Here is an 11,261-nt window from a genome sequence, read left to right on the forward strand (position 1 = left end):
TAGAAATGAAAGTTTGGCAAAAACAATTATCAGAAAGGGAAATGAGAACATTTGAGACCACATATACGTATGTATGAATATATTATAGATGCAGAACACCACACACGTTAAACAAACAACATTTCATTTTTCTTCTCTGTTTGTAAGCCTCAAAATTGGAAGTTCCCTCTTATTTCTTAACATTCACCAGCTCCTCTATGTTCTTATTCTCTCTTTTCTATTTTTCCTATGCCTTTTGTTTTCATTTTTCATTTTCCTGTATGAGATATAGTTAGCAATCTAGTTTATACCCGGAAGATGGCAGGAATACCTCAACTTCCGATGTGAGGCAAGTGCATGTCGTAGAGAAACATCCACACTCGCACCCTCTCGAAACAGTGAATCATACAATTGACAAACAAATTGTGACACTTCTTCCTCATCATCATCCCAAAAACCCGTAGAGGGGTCCCCGTTTTCACTATCTTCCCAATCACTCACCGGACTACTAGGCTCAGCCTCCTCATCTTCAATGTCATCTTCAGCCTCTTCCTCACCAATCTCAAACTTTCCATTTTCAAACGCACTGAACTCTGCAGATCCATGGAGTGTTGTCAGCTGTGATTCTGGGGGCTGACCTGAAGAGCATATAACAGCTTTGGCACCACAGTCTAAAAAAGACTTAACCAAGGTTGGCGTAGGCCCATATGTCCCTGTGCAAATAATGATCCTGTCTCTCCAAGCTCCAACCTATAGTTATTTAAAGGCATAAAACATCAATTCTATTAGTCAGGTCATGCAATGCATATTTTACATAACAAAGAGAAAATGCTTCACATAAATAGACATGGAAGTGTACCATCCAACGAACATCATCAGGTGATAAATGGATAGAAGGTACAGTTCTACGAAACAAATATGCTCCAATTTCTTGGCCATCTTCCATAACCTTAAAGAATGCCATCATACAACAGAACCAGAGTTAATAGTTATAAGTAACTTCCAATAAGTAGCAAAAACTATGGTTTTAATGCTAAAGGGAGCATACTTGGGTTTGGCGTCCCATATAACGGTGAACAATGCCTCCAATTTGGAAGTATGGTCTACAAGCAACCAAATCAGAAACAGTTGAAATATTGGAGAGAGATGATGCAGCCTTCCTGCAGCGGTTTCGCATCACCGATATCAAACTCGATTTAACACTCTGCAGAAACTTATCTGCAAGCTCTCCAGGTTCAGCAACCACAAATACATCATTCTGCCAACTACAAAAATAAATAGCCGTTAAATGCTAACATCAACTGAAATAACATCAACTTGTAATTATAACAAATCAACCAGCAGCATGTTGACCTTAATATCGAGCCAAGTGAGTCATTCTGAAGGGCCAAATGTACAATGCCCACTTGGGGCGAATTCTGCAACTTCTCATGCAATGACTGGACAGGTAAAGAAAGCTGTCTAGGTCCCGCAGGAGACTCGGGTGGTGACGCGGCTCCCTTTCCAGATTGACCATCTAAGCTTAAAGGTGGGACCATATCAATTCGGCCAGCCCTCTGTGGGCCAAAATCAGGACTGTAGAAAAGTGGACTTGATGGGATGCTTGCAGGAAACAAAGGTGAAGCAAATGGTGTTGGGAACGTTGTTGCCGGCACCGTTTTCACAAATCCTGATATCCCTTGCATTAGGGATAATCGTATTCCATTACGGGCACAAAATGACTCAAGTGCATGAGCATGGTTAAAAGCTCGACCAGAATTGGGGCTATGTGAAGCTTCAACAAGTAGTACATTACGCCTCCAACCTAGAGATGGGCCTTTTTCATCTACTAGATCAAAGTACAAATTGAACTTAGGTTCTTGTAAAATGTGTAAAAAACCTAAAATGCATAGAGATAAATTGAAGAAAAATGTCAGTATCAATACCCTCATTTGATGCCTTTGACTTGGGGAAATGTTGAGATCTCAAATTCTCGGACCACTTCTCATCATGTTGGAATGGCATAAGTAGTCTCTCACAGGCATCCTTAAATGCATGAGAGTTTTTCTGAATATATTCCTCAACTGCAGCTTCCAATTTCAGCCAGATCGCTGGATCAGTCTCATCCAATTCCATATCACACCGTTCATCAACTGTAGGGGAAAACATAGAAGTGCTGATTCAGAATTAGTTCTTTCACTAAAAATCCACCTTAGAGAAAAAGTAAACAGATGGAAACAAAAGTAGTTAAGGTTGCTTTTCTGCGCGAGGGTCAAGATTTCTGACATTTCATGCTCATCTAGACATATTACTTCAGAATCAACACATACCTGGATTAAACCGAAAATATTGCATTCCAGGGAGCATGGGTAGCAATGTACTTAAAGCCTCCTCCACCCGTTCCACAGAGCATGCACTTTCTATCAATACTTGCCCAGTATCCAGATAACGCCAACCACCTTTTCGCACCTGCACTAGCAGATTTTGTATGAATCTATAAAGCAGAGTAATCACTCTTAAATGCCGTCCAATCTATTCTGGAACGTTTTGCAACTACAATGTTATTAACTTGTTTTTCAGTTAGCCCATCAAAATTAGTAGCTCTGCATTTCCTGGGATTCCTAGACGATAAGACCAGAATTTCACAACTGACTCTTCAACAACAAAGGTTACGGTTTACCTTTGTTGGAACAGAACCACAGCCAATGGAAACCAGGCAGTCAATTCTTGTGTCAGGCCATAAAAGTTGTGCTTCTCTAATGGAAAAAATTGTAGGATTGTTTGCCACTATTGCACCATCTTGCCACCGGTTTACATCTATAGAAATGGTAGGATATAAACATTAGAGGATATTAAAACCAAGAAACAGGTAATATCCACATGCTCACCTTAATCAATATGATCCTAATGACAAGAATATTTCCACAAGTGCATGAGAGATTACCATCGGAGAAATCATCAAGATAATATGGAGCTGCAGACGATGCTCTTATAGCTTGCCATACTTGATGTTTACAACTGCCAATAAAAGCACTGCGCCTATAGCCAAGTTCAGCACCCACAGTAGGTGATCCTTGCACAGTGATTCCTGAACTCTCTGAAACTGCAAGAGGCACTTCTAGTGTCCCCGCCGGGTACTACAAATTGAGTACAACATACCAGGTAAAAATTTCAACAGTGAAGTGATGATGTTTGCACAAAGGAACTACTAGTCTCAAACCTGATAGTTCCGGAATAAGAAAGGCTGAGCTGGCATCACGCTCACCAAAGTTGATACGACAAAGACTTTGGGAATATTTTTTACTGCGGACTCTATTAATAGATCTCCATCCTCATCTGCACACATTTCCTTCAACAACCTCTCAAAGTGATCTGCACTATGCTGCAAGACAATATGTTAAAGATATCCTTTCAGAACTCAAAGGACGTGGTCAACAGCAACATATAAAGAAATTATTACTTTAATGTGTAGGCTTGTATCAACTATATGCTTTGCTTCACTAAGATTCACTCTTTTTACAAAATATGAGGTGAACAACAGACGAGACAGACAATAATGACTGTAGTAAAATGAAAAAAGAAGAGTCATAAAATTAGAAACTTTCTCAATCAGATACATGCAGGAAAGAGAAGAGGGGGTAGGGAAGAAACCTATACACACTTGCCTACAACAAAAAATGCAATATAAGGAAAAATGAAGGCATGGCATATAATGGAGTTTAATAAATAAAGACAAAGATAAAGCATTAGAAACATACTTTAGATCCATGTACAACAACTCTAAAACTCTGCGAAGAACTTTTATAGAGCTGATCTAACTTCTCTCTCCAAGTTGCAGCTTCATTGTCCTTTGGTGCAGGTTCAGCAAATACAAGTTTTCCTGTGAATCATGATATAAGAACTGATAAATAATTGATCAACGAGCAAAGCTTTATGCAGGCTCATTCCTAATACAGCATACTCACCAAGATTTTTGTATATTTCTTCACACTGATCTAATGACATAAGCTTAATACCAAGGGCAACAGCAAGCATGCCACCCGTTGATGTGCCGCATATGAGGTCAAATAACTCATGTATCTGCTTTCCAGTCCCCTTCTCAATTGCCTTAAGAATTTGCACAGTTGCCAGGCCTTTCATGCCACCACCATCCATTGAGAGTATGCGCAGTCCTTGCTTTGGCACCTGTCTGCCCCTTATGGCACGTCGTAGATTTCCATTCTCCCCTACAAAAGGCATGACATGAACCAAGCCTATCAAGCTAAGAATCTCAAACCAAATAAACAAATAAAATTTAAGAGACAAACCAAGAATTGCCAAAGCACGAGCTGCAGCTTTATGCACACGTGGATCAGGTGCAGCCATCAACCGCATGAGAAGTTCACACAAGCTTTCAGAAGTAACCAAAAGACGGCGATTCTCCAAACAGAAGGCCAAGTTTCCTACTGCTAACAGAGCTAACCTTTGCACCTAATGAAAGTTAAACCTCAAATTAATTGACAATACTATAGAAGAAAAGTATGAAAACAATTGTGTTTTTGAAAAAAGTAGGGAACTTGCCTCTGGGGTTTTGTGGGCACATAACACTTTTAAGGACTTCAATACATCCTTGGTCAGCATCTTCTGAGCTACGGCATCAGATGCAAAAGCCAGCTTCACCACAACTTGTAATACAGAAATGACTTCCCCTTGGGGAACAGATTTCAATACCGTTTCAATGGGTTGCATGATGTCAGATTTCATCAACTGCATGGCAACTGAAACATCTGCAGCAAGAGATGAAAGAGCAGAACATGCCTGTTCAACCTGCCAGAAGTTGGAATTCTTAAACCATATGTAGCTGAAGAGTAAATAAGCAAGTAAAATATTTGTCAGGACAGCTAATCGACATACCACATGATGGTTATCACTGCTTATCATACTTATAAGCTGCCGCACTGCATTCTCATCCTTACCAACAACTACACGGTTTCCTTCGTCTTGCATTATCTTTGCTAGTGCAGATGCTAGTAAAGGGTGATGACAAGAAGAAAAACGGAATATGAGAGAGAAAAAGGCACTTAGCTTATGCCTAGATGCACCAAAATAAGAACTGTTTTCCATCTGCAAGTACCACCAATTTTTTTTCAACAATGTATAATGTGAAATTAGAAGTTCTAAAGCCTTAAAACTTCTATACATATTGCATTAATCACTACCTCTATCTGCACATTCACTGATCTCAAATTGTCATCAGCCACAATCCTGATATTTGCAAGAGACAAATGATGAAGTTTGTGGAGCGGCAAGATTTCAGGAAGAAATTCCAGAGGATTCCCAAATAGCCTAAGAACCCGTAGCTCAGCCATAGCCCTGTCATAAAACTGGAGGGAACCATTAGACCCAGAAGAGATCATAGACTTCACAAGCATGGCTGTAATTACGAGTGGAAGAAATGTATAGATGAATTGAATAAGTTGAAGTGCTGACGAAATGACCTGAAATCAAGCAGAGGCCGAACAAGCTTGTTGTGTTCCAATGACAGTTCCACCAATCCAACACACTGTCTCAGTTCTACTGCTTACAAGTGCAACAAGAATCAAACAAATGAGTATATCAACACGCTAACCTACAAAACCTAAGCTTAGTTATGTAGCTCCATCTAAACTCTAAGCTGTATAGATTTAAAAGTTGATTTCAAACTTACCAGGTACTGAAACCAGCATGTTGTAGTCTACCCTGAGCACTTTTAAGGTTTTTAACTCACCAAGCTCCGAAGGCAAAAGAGACAACTTATTGTTATCAAGGTATAGCTTCTCAAGAAGAGGCAGACGAGTTAGCTCTACCGGCAATACCTGTGAGTAGTATGCAAGCCATAGAGATAGAAACTCAGAACTCATCTCAACACTCCTTAAACTCAATCAATCACTAAATAGAAAATATCTTTCCCTAATAATTTTTAACTCAACGAACAAAACAAAGAACACAAGTGTATCTTTACAGTACCAAATAGCTATTAATCTAAACATACACTTGAAAGAACAGTGGATCTTGCTATTATTAGAAAAACTAGTAACAGAAAGTTTGGAACTTAGGATAAATACAAGTTCTGGTTGGCTCGAAAATTGAAACTACTAAACCAAACAGGTAAATTCAAGACCAATAACTTATCGTCATTTTTTCCACGAGCCACACAGCATTCGATCATGGTCGAAGAGATCGATTACTTATTTATACAAACAGTAGAAAATATAATAAATACAGGAAATGAGCAAACAAATCTAAAGAAAGACTCACCGACAACCCACAACCACCGAGATTGACGACGGTGACGCACTGCCAATGTACACCGCAAGCCGCCACACCGTCGGAAACTGCAGGCATTGACGATGTGAAATTGGATCGCAACAAACGAGTCAAGACCCCAGTGCCATCGCTTTGCTGGCCCGACCCAGCGGCCTTGGTCATGGTCACGGCTCTCAACGGCTCTCTGCGCCTCACCACCCTCATATCCACACCCACATTCGCCTCCTGTGCTTCTTCAGATTCCTCGGTCCTCAATTCGACCACCACCGTGTCCTGTGGCATCGGCAAAGCCACCATTAGCTGGGACTGGAGCCTGAGCGCCACCTGCTCCTCATCGTCTCCGGCCGACCAATCCAAGTCGATTCGAAACCCTAATTCTTGATCCTGCGAAACTATTGAAGACGAGGACGATGACGACGTACGGTTGAAGTTCTCCGGCGGACCCTCGGTGCCGTATGTGAGCGTGAGATGGAAGATCTCCGAGGGCCGCTTCCAGCCCAATCCCCAAGACATTGTGATTTGATCCCAATTAGGGTTCAAATCCAACGACGATCTGATCGGACGGCAGGGAGTTCAGCTCGAGTGGCATTTGGTTTCACGGCGTGGCCGTGACCGTGTTTGTGTGTGCATGAAAGAAGAGATCTAGTGAAGTTGGAAATGGGGATGGGAGCTGGGGTTTGGATGAGAAATGGGGGTTGAAGGTTAGGGTTTTTGGAGGAATAAAATTGGGATTAATGGCGGGAGAGGAGGGAGACGAGTCTGTATGTCAATCGTTATGTCGCGAGCTTTGGAGTTTTACACACAGACAGACAGACGTGTGAAACGGAAACGAACTGAAGGAATATATAATAGGGATACTATTCTGATTCAGGTTATTTACTTGAAAGTCCGGATACGGCGTCGTTTAGTACTTATACATACAGTAAAGATGCGAGTCTTTATGAGTTTTGCGATCAAAAAGCTGTGTTCCAAAAAATTGGCCTAGGCGGGTCGGGTTTGTTTTTTTCCTGACTTTGAATAAAGAGATCCTCTGCTTTATGCTCAACTTTTTCCCCATGTTTAATTCCAACAAAAGAATAAAATTTATGGTACTTTATAATTTATATATCCTTTTATTTTGCACGGCTTTAATATAAATTTATAATTTATAATACAAAATAATTATAAAAAAAGACAAACAGAAACGCTGCATAGGCGCTAGGCCCCTGCCTGCCACCCGCCGCCTAGTGCCTAATGATTTTTCGAACATTGCCAAAAAGGAAAAAGTTGGAAGGAAGGAGAAAACGATAATTGAATTATTGGGAATACATGCTAAGGACGTGTAGCTCACGTCCACGTCCCATGTTCCCCTATCTCAATATCATTTGTATAAAACAGTGCACAGGAGATCAACTTTTAGCAAACACTAAGAAGTGCCTAGTGTCTTCCATGAATCAAAATGCTGCATTCTTGAGGCAGATACCGACATTTAGCAATTAGCTGATATGATGATGAAATTCCAATCATGAAGCAAAAACCAAGTCACACTACAATGGAAAAAGCACCACAAAATTCATTACCCTCATTTTCTTTTCAATTCATTTCCCTTTCAAACCTAGAGCCAAGCATTGAATAACACCTGACAAGCTCAGAAATTTTGGAATAGCCAAGCTGCATATTGTTCTAATGACCCATATCAGAAGCACCATTTTCAAACATGAGAAATAAATTTTTATATGAAGCATCTGTGATAAAGTTTGCTCTATTATTCAATCCAGATTGTGATATCCTTAAAAAGAAAATCATTATTTTAAAAATTTTCAATAACTGAAATTGGAGGCCTGGTCTACCAGCTACTTCTGACTTCCCTAGGACATTCTAATAACTTTATTATACTCTAATTATCATATACGGACTTCCAGGGCTGGACGGCTGAATACTTGATACGATCGAGCTAAGAAATCTGCAAAGTTGAATGCCAGTGTATCAGCTGGTGCCCGGCCACAATTGAAAAATGATTTTTGCTGCAGAAAATGAGTAGCTCTAGTGCTTGCAAACAACTGTACTATGAGCAGTTACGCATGCCCCTTAATGCAATTGAAATCATTGATCAAGCTTCTTTTCAACAGAATTAAAGATCTCCTTCAATTCTCTCTTCACTTCATCATCTGCAAATATATATTCAATTGCATTTCGTGCTAGCTGAAATAGTTCCCTCCTTCCAAGACCTAAGAAGTCAAGAAAGTAAACAAGCAGTGAGTGTTAGCTATCACTCTAATTTACATTACATGCTCCAATGAAATCAGACCTACCAAACGCAGAAGCAGCAAGGTTGTACTCCTTTGAAAGACTGGTAGAAAACACCCCAGAATCATCGGTGCAGATTACTAAAGGATGTTTTGAATTATACAGATCAGCTGCATAATCAAATAAACGTTGTTACAAGGGACTTCAAAGCTTGTCTGTAGTAAAGAAAAACATGGGTTCCAACCACCACAAAATTATAGTAAATGCTTGTTTAGGAGAGGAAATTTAACAAATTTTAAAATTATTACTGACTAAAGATAATTAAGTCATAATAGAAGCAAAAGACCAAACCAAAATGATGAACTTCAATTGAACGAACTGAATTAGTCCTGATGTTGGATGTCAAACAAATCTCAACCTGGAAAATGCAAATACAAACCAATTTGAAGATGCAGAAAAGTTAGCTAGTCAAACTTAATAAAACTATACAACTAACGACTTCATAAAAATAATGTGTAAGTTACGACAGCAAACTTAAAACAAAGGCATTAAAGATGAGAGGTTTCATTGTACATGAGCAAACTAAAAGATGTTCGTCCCTGGTTTCTTCTTATAATGTGTCTAAGCAGAGATGGAACTGGCCAGAAACTCTATACCCTATTTGGAAATAATAGCTCAGCATTTGATGTCTAAAGCTTATCATCCACAAGGATATTTTAAGATTGAACTGGCATCTATCCTATGGCAATCAAAAAAGCTATTATCTAGAATTGTGTTATAATAAGTTATAATGATTGGTTGCACAATTATCTCACCGGGATATTCAAAGATTTCAACCTTTTCCATTCCTCTTCTTCGAAGCAACATGCATGACCAATCCTCTGCGGTAGTAAATCAAGCATTGCCCGTATCTCCTTTGGATTAGGAACCTATAAGCGCTTAAAGAAATAAATTAATCAGGGTGATTATATGGCACAAGCTGCAGGCATTAGAAGAACAAACGCACCTCTCCACAATGAAGGGTTATATAAAGACCCTGCTCTCTAGCAAATTTTAATGCTGGAAAAAATGTCATCCTGCCACAGATACAATATACGTATATACAGGGTTATATTATAACTATACATATAAAATGCAACACTCTTCTTCAACAAACTCTCAATGGTGATTAAGTACCATTCTCCCACAACTGGATTTCCAGAAAGGTCAATACCAACTACCCCTAAATCTCTCATTTCCAGTGCAAGCTTCACCTACAGTACATGAGAAAAACAGTCAAATGCATTGTCCATTGAGAAAAAAACATGTGCTCAAATATTTCTTCAGAATACAGTTTCATGACATACAGTTTCCATTGCAGCCTCTGTGGTTTCCCTGCGGTCAATGCTCAAAAGAAGCCTAACATAAATCTCTTTTCTTGTAATTCCGTTACATGTATCATTTATAAGTGAAGAACTCTTGACATTGCTGACATCAGCATTGTGAGGCCTAAAAGCAACATCAACTGTATTGACAGCCTTTATACCCTCCAATACTGCTCCCAAGTAAGAGCGTTTGCTCATTCCTATGGAGTCATTTTTCTGCATAGATTTAAACACATCATTATCATGATTCATATCAATCAAGTATATAATATAGGTCATTTTAGTAGGAATAATTCATACACTTGGCTTGTTTTAGTAAGACACCTTAGGAGTTGTTCTTAGCTCCAGATACACAACATTCTCAGAAGCAAAATCTTCAATAACCTGTTTGCGAGAAAATCTAGTATCAAGTATCAACATTGAAATGTTGGAAGTAAAGACTAAATAAATTGGAAAGTTATCATACTTCTTTGGTAATTCTTGTGATAATTTTGTGGTCAGTAGTAAGAATGTGGATCAGGTCAAACAACCTGAACACTTCGGTTAAAGAACGTTCATCTGAGTCCAAGAATAGATAGAGTTCCAATGTTAAGATTCAAGAAAACATTGAAATTGCATTGCCAAAAAACATGTGTTAGTACAAATGAACTGAAAAAAATGAGGTAGAAAATCAGTTCAATCTTTAGTTGATATGCAATGGGAACATTTGAGTTGACGATTTTGACATCCCAGGCATAAAAATGGAAAATTTAAGATGAATGCAAAAGATAAATTCCCTTGCTTGATTTTCTTTCCTACGTTTTCTCAGCAACCAAACAGAACTATAAGCAATTAAAAGAAATGGGCGTACTTTTCAGTATAACGTGCTCCACATCTGAGAAAACTATGACACCCTTCTCACCCAAAACTCTGGCAAGTTCTCTGCAGCCAAAACAAAACACCAAAGATAAATTATGCTTCCTAAAAACACAGCAAAGCTTAAAGCAGCAGATAACCCACTACAAGAAAGACAGAGAGAGAGAGAGGAGCAAACAGTAAAGTGGAGTCTCTGACAGATCCATTGAGGTGAGCGTGAAGTTCCACCTTTGGCATTGACACCCAGCCCTCCATCTCCATGCTTTTCTTACACTTACTTAAATCTGTTTTTTGTTCTTATCTTACTTTTAGCTGCTGCGTGTGGCTACTACGGCTAAATTAGATCCTCTCCTCCACTCTCCTCTACCATGAAGGGTCAAGTCAATGACATAATACTCAATGAGTAGGAGAGAGGACGAAAAGAGTAACACAGACAGAACCAAAAAGAGAGAAAAATGAAAACAAAAAGAGTAACAGAGACAGCACGAAAAGAGCCCAAAGCGACTTCAATGGCTTTGACCCATTGAATTTTGACCCGTTTGATTTCTTGTAACAGAGGCCCAATCAGTCGTG

General features: G+C 39.3%; 2 protein-coding genes across 6 annotated transcripts; both read right to left on the reverse strand.

Moving 5' to 3' along the window:
• Positions 1-64: 64 nt before the first annotated feature.
• On the reverse strand, positions 65-7,085 carry LOC103324512 (phospholipase A I-like protein). Of its 5 annotated transcripts, none has more exons than XR_016125096.1 (18): positions 6,235-7,083; positions 5,645-5,792; positions 5,436-5,514; positions 5,157-5,310; positions 4,852-5,061; positions 4,519-4,764; positions 4,266-4,428; positions 3,924-4,184; positions 3,717-3,838; positions 3,179-3,340; positions 2,903-3,095; positions 2,639-2,775; positions 2,289-2,427; positions 1,905-2,111; positions 1,333-1,804; positions 1,028-1,237; positions 839-928; positions 65-729 (listed from the first exon to the last, which is right to left on the reverse strand). XR_016125096.1 is itself a non-coding variant. In XM_016793136.2 (18 exons), exons 1-18 carry the CDS (start codon positions 6,754-6,756, stop codon positions 280-282), a joined length of 3,972 nt encoding a protein of 1,323 aa, XP_016648622.2. In that variant the 5' UTR covers positions 6,757-7,078; the 3' UTR covers positions 65-279. The 5 variants fall into 5 exon arrangements, 4 of the variants coding, with proteins under 4 accessions (XP_016648622.2, XP_008224801.2, XP_088904182.1 ...); XM_016793136.2 differs by having other exon boundaries at positions 1,028-1,244; positions 6,235-7,078; XM_008226579.2 differs by having other exon boundaries at positions 1,028-1,244; positions 1,333-1,807; positions 6,235-7,078.
• Positions 7,086-7,930: 845 nt separating this feature from the next.
• Positions 7,931-11,119, reverse strand: LOC103324511 (adenosine/AMP deaminase family protein). The gene is made up of 11 exons (XM_008226578.2): positions 10,867-11,119; positions 10,684-10,754; positions 10,300-10,391; positions 10,158-10,217; positions 9,816-10,049; positions 9,646-9,722; positions 9,476-9,545; positions 9,285-9,398; positions 8,821-8,887; positions 8,535-8,639; positions 7,931-8,450 (listed from the first exon to the last, which is right to left on the reverse strand). Exons 1-11 carry the CDS (start codon positions 10,947-10,949, stop codon positions 8,326-8,328), a joined length of 1,098 nt encoding a protein of 365 aa, XP_008224800.2. The 5' UTR covers positions 10,950-11,119; the 3' UTR covers positions 7,931-8,325.
• Positions 11,120-11,261: the final 142 nt, after the last annotated feature.

This window comes from Prunus mume, linkage group LG3, assembly GCF_029339155.1.
Source record: "Prunus mume cultivar Tortuosa linkage group LG3, ASM2933915v1, whole genome shotgun sequence".
Classification (NCBI taxonomy): Eukaryota; Viridiplantae; Streptophyta; class Magnoliopsida; order Rosales; family Rosaceae; genus Prunus; species Prunus mume.